The sequence below is a fragment of the Falco rusticolus genome, chromosome 11 (assembly GCF_015220075.1).
Source record: "Falco rusticolus isolate bFalRus1 chromosome 11, bFalRus1.pri, whole genome shotgun sequence".
NCBI classification, from domain to species: Eukaryota; Metazoa; Chordata; class Aves; order Falconiformes; family Falconidae; genus Falco; species Falco rusticolus.
In genome coordinates, this window is record NC_051197.1 from 5,413,621 (window position 1) to 5,429,583 (window position 15,963).

Below are 15,963 nucleotides of genomic sequence, written 5' to 3' on the forward strand. Positions count from 1 at the left end.
ATTTTTCCTTTCCATCTCTTCTGTTTTTCCTCTCCATTATCCACAGTGTATTCCTCATGCTCGGTGGTTTGCATGGCTTTTGCCATTCACTAAGTGTTGCAGCTTATGCAAATATGTGTGTTTCGGCTGCCTGCATGCTTTAAAGAAATGTAGACCTATTTTACTTTGTGTTCAGATTCGAAGGGGTAATAGGGAAACTGAGCCATTACTAACGATGTATTAGGCAGAACATTTTATCAAAACCACTCTGGTCTTTAGTCAGATGTAACATATTAAATGGAAAAAGACATCTTACCCATAGACATGACAAACATTAAACAAAATTATGTAATGATACATGAACATCTCTACCCTAAATTAATGTGATAATCAGTAGAAGAAGCACATTTATTGTCTGCATGTAAAAAATATTGAAATGGGTTTGTGTATTTTTATCTCCAACTGCAAGTCAAAAACATCTGAAAATTATGATCGTTCATATTACCATTGGCATCACTGATGTTTTAAAAATTATTCATCAGTGTAAGTCATTTAAATCCAGACAGACGGGAAAGATGATCTTTTCATCTTTTGTGTTACAGAACATGTAAGAAAATGTGGCTGCCAGTGAATGTTCTGTCATTTGTTTCAGTACAGTATATATGTTTTACCAAAAAGACAGTAAAGCTACATAGTTTTATGAGCGCTGAGCACTGTTATTCCATCCAAATACTCTCTAGCATTACTATTTGAAGGATACGTTTCATTATCTTTTCCCTGTCTGCCATTCATGTTTTGTATTACCCAAATACGTGATCCGATACGGCGTCTGTGCTCCAGCACAGAGCTCCTGGAGCAAGTCCGTAACAACAGCAGAACCCTTTTGGGTTTTGTACAGAAATTGCACTGTATTTACCAGTGACTTATCCACCTTGAGCCAAAGTAATTTGGTTTCAACTCCAAATTAATAGTTTCATTAGGAGTCAGTTTATTTTGTACATTAAATACGGTTACAAAAATCTTACAGTAACTTAGCTTTGATCCACTTGGGAGTAATAGGATTATCTCTTAATAATATGTAGTGCTGTGAGAAGGTGTCCTGGTTTCAGCAGGCAAAAGGCATCTCCCCCTCCTTTGGTTTCACCAACATAATGCTCGGCTCTTTCTTGGGGGCCAAAGCAAAAGTAGCATTAAGCTTTGTGTCTCATCGAGTCTAAAAATGACAGTGTAAGGATGAAGCCAAGCTGGGATGAGCTGCTCTAACAAGAGCGTCCATTGGTTATCGTACTCCAGCAAAAACTGCTTCTGCAGATGGATGGTGCTGCCAAGGCATTTGCCTTTGCCTGACCTTGGCCAGCACTGCCATCGCCGGCTATCCCAGCTTCAGATCATTCCAAGCGTCCTTTCCTTGATCATGAAAGAGGATTTGACATTTATCTGAGTCCCACACTCTGGAAACCCTCATAGATGTGTTTATTATGGTTTATCATGGTCAGGGTAATTCTGAAATTCATCCTGGGGAGGAGAATAATGATAAAATCTCTTTCTAATTTTCTGGCTGCCACAAAAGTAGTTAGCATCATTTGTAAACTGCTAGCATCACACACATTTACCTACCAGCAGTTCTGAATATAACTTGAAACAGTAGTTTAACTCTGTTAATGCATATTACCACATAAGTCAGTCAAGTGAGGGACTCCTTTTGTTCTGCTTTTATATAATGCTTAGTAAAATACATTCTTTTACCTGTCAGGGGTCTCTGGGAGCCGCAAGAAGAGTATGTTACCAGTGATTCCATATGTTTTTTCTAGATTTTTTGTTAATCCTTGTAGAGTCTTGCGTAAAATATGTATAATTCTCAGAAATATATTCTGGAAAATGTTCAATAATGTTACTGATTATCATATTATAGTAATTCCTAAAAGCTGTAGGCAGGAACAGGAAGCTGAACAAAAAGAAAGCCTCTATCCAGTGAAGTTACACTGATATCATTGTGCCTCTGTTCAGTGCCATTGAGCAGCAGTCCGTAGGAAATCCACTTGCTAAAACCAGCCCATCTAATTCTGAAGCCTGCTTTCATCAGAGCAATGGAAAGTCTAATCTCCATGGAAAATTATCAATTCAGGACTCACTGCTGTGTTGTGTATTGAGCTCCACATTTGGAGAGAAACTTAATGGGGAGAAACATGTAGTACAAAAGAATCACAGCCTGCATAAAAGCCACTTTTGTGTGTTCAGTGGGGGATTACTGCACTCTTTAGAACATGGTTCTTCACACCAAGAACAGCACAGTAAACAACTCAGATGAATGGACCTCTCAGAACCATGACATAGTATTGTGTTCAGAAATTTCAAATATATCTGTTCCCAGCATCTCTGTGACATCAGCTGGGCCCATACCATATCTTTACTTATCTTGATGTATTCAGAATACTCGCCTGTCTAGTAATTTGTACGCTGATCTTTCAAGGTACCTTAGCAATTTGGTTTCTTGATTCCTTCTGATACTGCGTATAATCATTTAGAAATAATGCCATGCCACGTCTTTCAGTTACTATTGTTGTTTCTCGGGTTTTCCTCTCTTCTTTTTGTGACCTTCAACTTAAGCTCCCAAAATCATCATCCTACCAGTAGCTGTTCTTATGAGTCACTGTTCTACAAATAGCTATGGGTTCTTAGTACGTAAATGTGACATTTTATGGATATATTACATTCTTGTCCCTTTATGGTTGGAGATAAGAAGCAGATAGGCCTAACTTTACAGCTGAAAAAAACCCAACTCTTTGCAGAGCTTTTTATGAACAGCAAGACTTGTATTCATTTGTTTTCCCTTTGTTCATAAGCAGCATTGAGGATGGATAGTGATTTTCCAAAAGGGGTGAGGAGAACACAGAATGACTGTCATCTTCAGCTGATTGACATTTTATCCCTACTGCTCTCTTTAGATTGAATGTGGGGTAACTATGGTGAGAGGAGAGAGGGAGAAAGAACTGTATTTAGCTATGATTGTATTTTACATGTCAAACATTTCTTATTATTGACATTTCGGATTAAAGCAAGAAGTTTGAACAGAAGAGTTTTCACCTGGTCACCCCCTTTGCATCAGTGCACCCAGTCAGCCTGAAGTGCAGGGCGTTACGTGCAGACCCTGCTGGTGCGGGTATTTCTGTTCTTGGGCATCTTTCAGCATCAGCTGCTCACTCAGCCTCAGCCATGGGTCTAGCACACTGTGACACTAGGAAGCCCCAAAGCTCTGCAATTAAAAGCTTAGCAAAGGCTATAGAAAAAGGGAGCCTTTGTGCGTGATGAGAAAAGGGAAGAGGAGCAAACTTCAGCTGATGCCAGGCTTCTTTGGATACCTGTGGTTTTGTTGGCCAGCATCTCCTAACAAAGCATTCTGACTACAGAAAGAATAGAATAGTGGGGTCAGATATCACAAATGTGGTCTAACTCCATATGGACCACATGAACTAGTTCTTGAGGTCAAATTAGCAGCAGCCTGAAAATTCTGAAAGAGAATTAAGACAATATGTGATACCACAATTATCGCAATAAAAGTAATTTTAAGTGCTGGAACAAGTGCAGCTCTATTGATATGCTGCCTAGTTCAACACTTGCACTGGCAGTCATTCATGAGAGATTCTCAGGAAACCTTCAAAACATTTGTTGGTAGAGTATATCTTCCTGAAAAAGTTGTTCAGTTGTTCTGTGAAATGTGTGCAGACAATTATAAGCCCTCAAAATATGTTACACCCTTCATGATGCTATCAGCACTGTCAGGAGAGCAACAGTTCATTAGAATATTTGTCTATCAGCTTTTGGTGGTACTTCGGTGGCCTGCTGCCATCATCCATCTTTGAGCGAGTGCCATTCTTAGTGATAAATGTTCCTAATAATCTTAGTCAGCTCCAGGATGGACTACTATAACTCTTTATTTGGGCTGTTACTAGGAAGTTGAAAGAAAATAGCAACTTACGGACAAGGTATTGGCTTATCTGGGAGCTTAGTGAGCTTCAGGAGGGCATATTAAGATGATTCTGCATCCTCCTGTTCCTTCTACCCCCTTTCTATTGCACTAGAACTCTGGAGAGGCTCAAAATGTCCGAGGCTGTGTTTGCAGGGTCTGTTATTACAATTCATCCGGCTCAATAGGAACTGAATAGAATCCAAAGAGAAATGCGCGGTGTTTATAGGTGACCTACTCATACTGTAGGCTCATTCTCAAACTAAAGACACAGCATCAAGCAGAGCTGTGAACCTGAGAAAGAGGTAGTGTTGTGTGTTTGGAAAGGGTTCACAGTTTGGGAAGTGTTGCTTCGTTTCAGAGAAATCCCTGAACTGTCATTTCAGTCCTCATGCTCATTTGTTCATCACCATATTTTCCAGGGTATCTGAAGGGACAAGACCAGAGAAGTTCAGGCTGCTCTGTGTAAAGAGCCATCCTACAGATCTGCCTTAATCTCCGCTGCTGCCATCCCCTTCAAACTATCCATTTTCATCCACCCAGCTCATACACAGGTTTCTCACCTCGTCCCATATCTCCTACTTGAAATAGCGAGGTACCCTCCCGTTTCTCCAACTTCTTCCTCTAAACAAGAGACAACATACTCTTGTTGTGTAGCTTGTCTAAAGCCGTGCGCTTGCTGATTGGCAATCCAGCGATTCAATTAGGGGACAAGCTCTTCTAGCTTTCTCGGTAATGAGGTCATTTAAAAGTTCCCTGTCTTCTGCACAACAACTGATTTTAAAAAGGCACTTGTGATAATTCGGTATCTTTGAGACTTCTGAACATTTTGCTTCAAATTGGCCATTGAGTTCAAGAGTTCTGAAGGAGAATTGACAGATAGGTAGACGGAAAGTATAATTGCATGGCTACTGTTTCGTTAGGAAAAGGGCCCAGAAATAACAGGCCTATTTCTTGGCTGCAGTTCATTATTATACGAGAACGAAGATGAAGCAGGGTTCATCTTTCCACGTATTTCTCATTGCTTTTTCATTTTATGGATATACAGCATCCATCTTGATACTAAAACAAGAGAGACTTTTAAAATGCTAATAATTAAACTGGATATTTGAGATTAGGAAACATTCCTATGTAGGTTTAGAGTAAGAGTAGATCATAATCCCAAACTCTGGTCATAATCCCAAACTGGAATGTATGTATGCGCCTGTTGGAGGCTAACTGTAATAAAAACAAACAGCCGCTGGCTGTTAATGGACCACTAGGAATTACCTGTCTTACCACCAAAGATACTTAATTTGAATCCTGCTTGCCAAGTTTACTACGTCCTATTTTATCGAGTCAGCATGCCGCAAAGAGAAGACGCGTTGCACTCCCATTCCCTTCACTTGCATCCCCGGCACAAGACTCTCATTTTGGCTGGCACACTTATTTCATGAAACTCTATCATTTGAGCCTGCCCTTTCTGATCAGTCAGCCAGGATTAAAGCCGGTGCTGAGAATCTATTGTAAAGGGCAAAGAAATCTATGAGGGCCTCACCTCTACAATTCAGTACATCTTGCCTGAAGCTTTGCACATAGCAGGGTGCCTCGCTGTGATGAAAGGGCTGCCAATGTAAAAATGGTTTCTTCCTAACCAAGTCCTGTGTTATGTTTTGCGAGTGAGCTCACCTACACAGGCCCAAGTAGGTGCTGAATCTTTCAAGAGGTGTCCCCCAGTGATTACTTCTGCTGGGGAGCAGATGTTAATATCTTTAAATTGGATGCAAATTTACTTCGAGTATTTACATAATGTTATTCAAAACCATTAGCAACCTTGTTACCTCATGCAGTAGTGTACTATACCAGAAATACTTACTGCTTGCTACAGTCTTGTTTATTGTGCAAAATGTTCCTTAAAATGGGAAGAATAAACTGATTTCGAGCATGAAGTATCTCTGGAATATGTAAATGTGGCATACTTAGGGAAAATTCTCTCTTTGGCAGTTTTTGCAGTTAATTCCAGGAGACTTTGTAATTCAACATTTGCACAACATACCTGTAGCTTCCTGAATATTTAGCTGTCTAACTTCAAGCATGTATATTTAGACGTTTCTGGTCCTTTGCTGCCACCTGGTCAGGTACCTGACCTGTGAATTCATATCATCTTCCTGCAACATCTCAGTATTTAAAGGCTACTCTTCAGTGTAAAGAGCCCCATTAGTATGTGAGAGTACAGCTAAATGCTACTTTGATAGCAGCTTCCAAACATCAAGGAAAACATTTGCTTTTCAAACATCTGCCAGAAATTACGTATCTCAAAAGTTGATAGAAGCCTTCCAGTAGGGTTTAGCAGGAAAAAAAGGTGCTGCCAGTTGTCATCTTGGTTTCTCCCTGTGGGGGTGATGAAATCGCGTCAGAAGTGCTTCTGGGCCAATCCTATAGAAAGGAGAACACTTGAAGATGCAAGGCATTTATGCAAATTGGAAGCTTTATATGCTCTTTTATTTGTTCCTCTCTTCTTTTTTATTCTGACAAAGACCCATTCTTTCATACCCTTCCCTCCGGATCTGTTCCTAACACGCTGGTAGGAGTAGCAAGCAGAAAACATTGGTGAGATGATTCTGGTGCTGTGAGAAGAGTTAGGCTGGCCTGCCATGCCCTGTGACTTGCGTGGAGCGTGTGAAAAACGGGGGTTATTTCTGCTTCCAAGACCATCCCAAGTAATGCTTGTGAAAGCCCCCGCTGCCTGGCGTCATGAGAGAGAGGAGCTGTCTGTGAAGTCAACAGCGCTCAACTCTCCTTTTGCCTCTCTTCTGTCCTCTTCTGCTCGTGTTTGCTGTGTTGTGTCGTTGTCAATACTGTACAGATGCTGTTTGCAGTGTTGGGCTACAGGCAAGACACACTGCCTGAATGATCTCAACGTGCTATTAGAAAACAAATCTCAGTCATTGACAAAAAAATTTGGCTGGGAAGATTGCACGCAATTACTGCAATTAATTTCCCATGTAGGCATCCAAAGGGGGAGACCAACTAAAAGGAAGACATAAGAGCACCCTTTTCATTCAAAATTCTCTGGTCTACTGGAAGAAAAATTACCCATATCGGTGAGAAATGCGGGCCTTTGCCATACGTATGTTCTTGTGTGAGCTTGTCACCTGTATGTTCAGATAAATGTTGACTATGAACAAAAGAAGTACCTAATTCTAAAGACTGCCTCGTGCTGTTGGAAGTGCTGATGGCCTCTGATGAGCTCCTCCTCCCCTTCTGAGGGTGTAGAGTTCCCTGACACCTTAGGACGCCTGTTATTCTGCATATCTTAAAGAGATTTGAGGACAGGTCTAAAAAGTACACTTGACATTTTGAAAAGCTCTTTTCCACCCCCACACCCCCCCCAAAAGACATTTGAAAAACTGACATCTTTTGTTCCAGAGGGATGTTCTCCCTCCCTCCCTCCCCCTTTCTTCTCCTTCCTTTTCGCTTCCCCTTGCAATCACCTCAGGTTCAGCAAACGCCTGAAGAATGGCCTTGTGTGTGTCAGGTTCCCACATTAATTAGTACAGATTTTCTCTGAACTAACTGTGATAGATCATTCTGCCAGTTTCGTGTCTGTAGTACATGAAAATTGGCATAGGTAGACCTAGCACACAGTGTGTGAAATGCAGTTATTTACTCTCAGTCATCTCTTCTGATTACCTTCAGTTTTTCAAGGTCACAAAATATATTTGCTTCTTGCTGGGGATAATTTCAGCAGCCTTTATTTAATCATTCCAAAGGATTTCTCTCATCCTCTCATAATGCTTAGTAGTGTACTCAGGGCTTCATGTAGGCAGAGGACGGGGAAGGGAAATCTCTGCAAGCTCCAGAAATGTAGTAATTTCAAGGAATAAGCAACAACTTTGCCTCGGTATGGAGGAAACATCATATTTTGGGTTTCTTGTGTTGCTCCTCATTCGACACGAGATGCGTAGTGAGGCAGGACAGAGCACCGGGACAGGACACAGCCCGGAATGCTGGCCAGGCACCCTGGGCACAGAGTAAAGATAGCCCTATGGATCCATCTTTGGGCTGTTTTTCTCATCAGCAGCATCGTTTTTATAAGCAGTGATTAAAATCCTGTGCCATCCGCTGCTAGACATTTCTGTGCTCCACAGTGCCCAGCGGTTTGCCAGCCTTCAGAGGTTTTCTTGCTCAAAGTCGGCTTCTGCTGATGCTGCTATAACATGAGTTGATTCTAAGTTGGTTAAATTCAACGTCGTGGCATGGTATTTGAATATTTATCAAGCTGTGGAGAGTTAATGCAGTATGGCATTAATTAGCCTTTCTGCCTGTCTCGTTCTTTTTTTAGATGTCATTCTTAGTTTAATAAATTAGTTTCTGGAAATTAAGTAGAATGGATTCCAGGGTCCATGGCTGGTTTGCTTCCCACTGCAGCCAAGATGAACACAGTATTAAGAAAGCACAGGGTGTCAGCTACGAAGCAGCACTAAAGACCATGGCAGCTTTCCCCCCCACACACATCCAGGAAATTCCCAAGGAAGTATCTGTTAGCAAATCGACACGCTTTCCTCCCGGCTTTAATGATTGTACTAATGGTTATACAGACTCCTAATCAAACTGCACGGAGCTAGCTTTCCTCGTTCTTCATAGGCGTCTCACATTGTTATTTTAAATCCCGTCACAGCTTCATTAGTTCAGCTTTCAGCGGCGGTTTGTGTTTGCAAGTGTTTTTCTCCATGAGTTGCATAAAACCCACAGCGATGCTCTGCTGCTGTGCTGCCGGGGGGGGTCTCAGCCTGGTACGAGTAACAGCGTTTTACACCAGCTGCATTTCTGGCCTGTAAACTTCAAAACATCTAGTCATATAAATATCATTTCATTTCTTCATATGTCTATGCCCAGCAATACCTCCTGAGGATCGGTGCACGACCAATACTGGAAGAGGAAATTGATAGTAAGCATTCATTTTCTGAAATAATGTCACATTTGCTTCACAATTCAACTGGGGTGCCGTGATCACTCAAGGCAGCACAGAAAACAAACACTTCCTTTGGGTTTTGACTCACAAGGTATTGCTGTTCTCAAGCAGATGTTCTAAAAATGTTCTAGAGACTGTCCGGAGACATCTCGGCTGATTTTATTTTTGTTATCCCCAGGAAGCAGAACCTCTCTACGCCCAGATCAACAGACCTAAGAAATAGCATTGTTACAGGCTTGTGGTGCTCCAGGACTCAAACGAAACCCAACAACCTGGCAAGCCTTTGGCTTCCATGTTTTTTTTCCGATTCATTTTGTCTGACAAGGAGAGATGATTGCCCTCCTGGACTGGCTCTACAAGTGTTCCTGATGGTGTTTTTGGCAACCAATGGCAGATTCCTGTGGCAGCACAAAGCAAAAACTCGCCCTGCTTATCGTACCGTGAGTCCAGCCCCGTCCACACAAGTCGTGGGTATCCAGACTAGGAAATCTTACTCCTCGATCTTCTTTTAAACCTTTGGTATCTTCTGTATGCCACATATAAATAATGAGCATCTGAAATTTGTTGAGTATTAGACATTCTTTTTCTTTTGAGCAAAAAGCAGCATCTGTATGTAGCAGTGGCATTATCATTCCACAGCCTTTTGGGCACAAGTCGGCACTTTTTACGTCATGGTGACATGTTTTTCATCATCATTTACATCAGGCTGATCCTGACTTCTTTTTTCCCCCACCCCCTCCCTGTGTAGACATCTATAAACCACCACCACAACAACAAAATACTGGCAGTGTCATATTTTATTTTTTTTTTCATTTCTTATTCTGTAGTTTTGTATGAGAGACAAATCTAACAGCAAAATGCCTCCTGTGGAAATGATTCCTAACTTGAAACCACAGAACTGAACTCGGTTGTCTGTCCATCCTGACTGAAAATGTTGCCAAATGGACCTTTAAGTTCTAGCGCATCATGAGGAAGAAATGCTGCTTTCTGTTTGAATACTCGTGGGTAGAGAAAGGACATCGAGTCCCACTGAGGAAAGACAAAAGAGTCAGTATTTCCTAGGAAGCTCTAAACAAAGTGCAGAAAAGGAATATTTTTATTTCTTCAGTATCTTGCTGCTGTAATGCTATGCAGACAAGTGTTTTCTTCTCTGTGTGCCATTTTTGATGAAAAAAAAATATCATTTGCCAAATAATACTGGTGTGATTCTGGTTTAGGAATTTGGATGAAGCGGACTTTACAAATGGGACAAGGATGGCATGGATTTTGGAATAACAAACTGATTCTGTTGATCAAAATGTTCATCTTTATCACTTTTTGTACATCAGAAAAATCAAATGGGATTTTTATTTTATAACTTGAAAAAAAATCTTACTGTTAAACTCTTTAAATGTTTAAGGGGAAATGGCTTTAAGGAGTTCGAATGAAAATTGCCAGGTTTTTTGTAAATATCAATGTTATGAAAATTCTTTTACTAATGCCATTACACTGTAGAGAAGGTAGCAAGTTGCAGTGCTTGGGAGGTGTGGCAAACCCAATTTGTGGTTCTCACATCACATACTCTTTTCACATGCTTACGATAATGGGCTGAAGCTCAAGCGCATTTGCCAAAAGCAGTCAGCTTGTCGGCGACTAGTGAAATTAATGGGAACACATGATTTTATGATCTAGCGTTATCACCCAGACGTACTCCACTTATGAGAAATCACGTTTCATTGACATTACTTTGAACCTCTGCATAGAAGTCATCAAACTGTTTACACACAAAACAAGAATTTAAAACTTCCTTTTTTTACATTTATGAAGCAAAAGTGCAGTGTTTGGGTTCATATGTTTAGCACATGATTTTCATAAAGAATCTATATATTTTTGCCCTACAGAGAATTGTTATACAGGTCAAATGTGTTTTCCTGATGTTCCTATGCAGTTACAGTATATTGAATTTAGTGGTTTAACACTAAGAAGAAAAAGAAGAAAAAAAAAGAAAAAAAAAAACAGAAAAAGGAAAAAAAGGGTAAAGAAATCAAATGATTAATCAGTTTTAAGGGTTATTGTGCAGATTTTGTTTTTAAATTGACACATTAGGATTTACATTTTTGTCATGATTAAAATAGGCCTGGAGTTATAAATATTTTACTTTCTTTCATCTCTGTTATAAGCTAAAAATGGTTTAGAAGACAGAATAAATGGGGTGGCGATTGTTGATATGTACAACCAAGTCTCACAACATGATTCCAGTCTTTTATTTTGATTAGAGAAATTAGAGCAATGTGCGTTACAGAATGTATGTGAATGAAAAATTAGCTGTGAATAGACCTAACCTGCGGAGAAGAGAACTTTTATCCCCATTCATGGTCATTTGATGCTTATTCCTTAGTCATGTGCACACAGCTTTGTAGCAAACCTTATTTTCCCATCAGAAGGAAGATCAAGTTTTCTAATGGAGAAGATAAAATAAAACTTGGCGGATTGAGTGTATTGGGATTAAAAGCAGAGGTAAAAGTGTTTCAGAAGGATATATCTTTTAAGAATATTTTCCTAATTTGCACAGTGGTGCTACTTTCTTCCGCAGTGGCTCCTTTGGGTTTTGTCCTACATACGGAACCACAAAGACAGTTTTGGTTCATCATAGACATTTGAGGTTTAGTATCATCAGTGCATTTCCAGTTATGGGGTAGAACAATGAAAGAAAAGGAAGAGATTTATGTCTCAGAGGATCATCCATTGACAACGTATTTGTAGGAAGCAGATCATTTACGAATAGGTGCCGAGGGAATGAGACTGGAATTTTAGTGTCTCATGAGAGACAGCTGGACCATCACCATGGACCTTTGTCTTGCCTTTACCAACGCTCATAAATAAAAACAAATTCTGAATTGTCTTGTCATACGAAGAGATCATCCTTGTCATGGTTGCGATGCTGAGCTGAGAGGACTGGAAGGCCTCTGCACTGTACCAGTATTGTAGATAACTAAAATATCCAGCTTGTGCAATTGTTTAATCCCTCATCCTTCACTAGCACTAATTCGTCACTTTAAATTTAAAAACCAGGGAATCCCACCAGCCATCCTGTTATCATCCCCTGTAGGTTCTTGATCTTTACCTGTCATGAAAAGATATTTTGATAGATCGTAGTCATCCAATTGTCTGATGAAACCTTTCATCTAATAACGTACTGGGCACCTTCTTTGCAAAAATGTTTACTCCGTGGTTTTCATTCATTTTTATTTCTGCATTCTGACACATATTTTTTTAATAAATATGAGAAAGATAAAATGACTGTTGCAGTACATTTCTAAACCTACTTTAACTTTACCTCAGATAATGACCACTTGTTAACATACACGGACACATTATTTTTAACTTTATGTATAATGCATTCAGCAACAACAAAAAAAAAAACCCAACAAATTTTTAGAAATTTTCCATTAATTTCTGTAACACACCATGTAATACTGTTATGAATAAAAACATTTTTAAAAGGCGTCATTTCAGTAAGTTTGTTTCATGGCTTTTGCTCTTCTGTGATAATTCTGCCACTCTTTCAGCTCAGTGTTGGTGTCTGTCATAGCCAATATTTTTGACGGTGGAAATATCTGGGAAAGGAGAAAAAGAAGTGCCTCGATTTGATCGATACCTAATCTTAATTACTCTCAGTTGCTTGTCTTGGAAGTGCTTAACTTGCTGCTTTTAACTGCTGCCTCCATGGTTTTGGCCTCTTTTCAGGTGTTTTAGGACGAGCATCCCAAACCAGTATATATTTTAGTCACCTCTTGTAAAATCGCACATTCTGGGTGCAGAGCACGCTGTGTGATGCTACCAAAGCTAGAGTACCTGTGTGGCACGAGCAGCTGCAATTATTTTGCTCACATTTTCCTCTTCAAGTAAGATTTCAAATTAAAAATGTGCATTTAAACATGACAGTTTTGGAAGTAAAAAACCCCAAAACTTTCCAGTAATATGCACAGAACTGTGAGCAAAGGCTTAATCCAGTAAAAACATAATAATGATACCGCTTCATATTGCAGTTGGACGTTTACTGGTTGGGGCAATGCATAGGGTAGGCTGAAGTGTTTTGCTGGTGTGAAACTCATGATGCTGCATGCAAAATAAAATTATTTTATATTCAGAGATACCGAGTACTGGATCTCTCAGTGGAAATAAGGAATAGTACCATTCTTTGCCAGGAGAGTAATGCAAATATGCAAGATACCACATTGAAATTTAAGGGTAAGAAGTATGTGTTTATATATAGACAGAGAGAAGGATGTGGATATGTGCACATATATTTTATTGTATTTCTTCTTCTTGATGTCTCATCCTTTTCTCTTCCACCAGAAATGTCCAGTAGGTCATGCTGAAACATTCATTGCCTTTGTCGATGAGCGCTGTTGAAATACGTGGGTCCCACCTAAGAATAAAGGTCGTTCTGTTGTGATGAACGCATGCTAGCCTTAATGGCCTTTGGACCCTGTGTGTAGCTGACTGTATTTGGGTGTCCTTGGAAGGAGGAACACAATCTCTGGTTTCCGACGAGCTATGAAATGCCAACTTTAAGTGAAGTACGACACAGCTAAGCATGGCTTCAAACTGAAATGCGTTTTTGCAGTGTAGGCCAAGTCTCGTCTTGTTGATACTCCTCTGGTGCTCCCACAATGAAGCTGGAAAAATCGGACAACTGGCTTGTGTTGCACAGTTGCTGTGCAGACTCAGTTTAAAAATTGAGCATGAGCAGATTTGGGATGCAGGCCGGTGATGGTGAGGAACCTCGGAGTAGGAAGGACATGGCTGCATGTGGGCATTGTTCAGGAGGGCGGGGGGAAGTCTGATTCTCACTGCGCTGCATCAGTACAGTGTATTGCATTCATGTTACTGTAACTTGGCTGCGCTCGGAGTCTCTAGATTGTGTACGAGAGTATCCAGCTCAAACATGACTAGTGTAGTCAAAGTGGTTCCGATTTAACTAATGCTAATTAAGGCCACAGTCTCCTACAGTAGTGAGAATTTATTACCAAACAGTTTGCAGAACCAACCTGTGGTTTTACAGAAGTGAGGACTCTGCCAGGTCTCTCTTTTCCATGTCAGTGACTTCTGGGAAAGCAATTGATCGTATAGGCTGGGAATATGCAATTTTAACTTGCTTACGTTTGATTAAAGGCCAGTTTTATGTGCTTTAATCACTACATGGTGACAGTTGCTGCAACAGACAAGCTCACCTCTTTCTGCCTTTCTCTAGGTTGTGACAGGTATTTCCATGCACGATTTCCTTTTTTTGTTGTTGTTGCTTTCTAAAGAACTGTCCTGTCAGGTTCATATTTTTTTGTTTTCTGGCAAACACTGTTCTCAACCAGAAGAATATAATTTCAAAGAGATGAAAGGGAGTATCTGTTGGCAATTATCTAGAGCAGTTTGAATCCATTGTCTACAATTGCTCCTCTAAGCTAACATGCAAAGCACTCAGTGGTGAAGGAGCCAAGTGGGAGTGCATGTGGCAGCCAGAAAATGGAGGGTTTGGGGGAATGTGTGAGCGCGGATCATCTACAGAAGCATCTGTACTAACGCTGTCCTTGCTGCTGCATGCACTGCTCCTGGCTGCTGGTTCTGCTCCTGTATGGGAAATCGGTGGGACTCAGCCCCTGTTCCTGGCTGTGGTCTGATGTTGCTGCTGCAAACACCATGATTTGTAAGAGTACTTCTGTCACCTCTCTTGTGATGAGGTCTTCCACAGGTTGTTGTTTTTTTTAGGGTCAGCCCCATTAACAGGCTTTTGGTTTTTTGTTTGGTTTTGTGTTTTGGTTTTTTTTTTAATACATAAGATAAAGCAGAGGGCTGGCTTGGGGAAGGAAAAAGGGTATTTTTTTCTTGCTTTACTGGCTGTCTGAAAGTGTGGGGAAACTGAATTATACATTTCAGCATGACAGTGAGGAATATGGGGAGATATCCTGATACGATTTCCTGAGTACCTGTAACATTGCCTGTCTCTTTCTAAAATTATCCTACTGGAGGCAGGAAATATCAGGTCTATTAGTGAAACGACTCTCCAGCTATTAGTTTTTAGAGCTTTAAATAGTCTTATCTCAATCGACGTGTTTGCCCTGTGGCTCATCTATCACCCCTAAAATGTTTTATCAGCACCTGGAAAATCTCAATAAGAAGAATAGTCTCAGATGTTACCCATTCAAGGGGCTTTCAGATACAGAATGTATTTTTTTTTAAAAGGGTCTTTTAAGATCTGATATTATTTGCTGGCTTTTCAACCCCATTTCATAGCTCCCGCAGCACCACTTCTATAAATACTCCTCACCTGCAAAGAAAGGAAATCACAATAGATTAAAAGAAAACCAGGTTAACGGGCAGCAAATCAATGTCCATTCAACCTCAGACATTTGTGAAAATAAAGGATTATGAAGAATTATTGCCAGGTACTAGCTGTGTGAAGACCTTTTGTGGCATCTTTGTCTTCTTTAACAGATAGTTATTAGGGGTCTGAGAAAAGCTCTCAGTGTCAGGAGCTGGTTGTCTTAGAAATAGGCAGAAGTTACAGTGCTGTAAGGTGTTGCGGGTTTTGTAAATTTTGTACTATTTGACATGTTCAGATTACAAGCGTCTTGTTTTTTCTTTTAAAAATGCTGTTTCTGGTTCGAAAATGAGTTTGTGTGTGTGTTACCCTGCGGTCTAATGGAGAGGAGATGGAGGCAAGGGATGGGGCACGGTGGGTTTTTCTTTCTTTGTCTCCTCATTACTGCAGCCCCTGTCTTACTGTCTTCACAGGACCTTAGAATCAGAGCTTTCAGAGGAATTGAACCTATGCCCAGTTTGGGCTGAGTCGCTATAAGGCATTATTTTTAGTGAACCAGAAGTCAGAAAAGGGGAATTAAGTTCAACATTTTTATATTTTTTTTTTACACCCAGGGTCTTTCAGAGACCAGCCTCACCACCAGAAAATAACTGTGTCAGTAACAATAACGGTGATGCAACAGTTAGGTGTAGTAAACATCTGGAAACATTCTTTAGGGGTTATTACTTGTAAATTTTGCTGTATATTTGCCACCCTGTGTTCTTCACC

The 15,963-nt window shown here is 40.3% G+C and overlaps 1 protein-coding gene across 1 annotated transcript in view; it reads left to right on the forward strand.

Annotated features, from left to right (window-relative positions):
* The window catches only part of DAB1 (DAB adaptor protein 1), a 168,066-nt gene extending 155,684 nt beyond the window's left edge, over nt 1-12,382 (forward strand). Inside the window, 1 exon segment of the mRNA XM_037404792.1 lies at nt 9,076-12,382. Within this exon segment, the coding sequence (XP_037260689.1) occupies nt 9,076-9,120 (45 nt within the window). The 3' untranslated portion in view covers nt 9,121-12,382.
* Nucleotides 12,383-15,963: the final 3,581 nt, after the last annotated feature.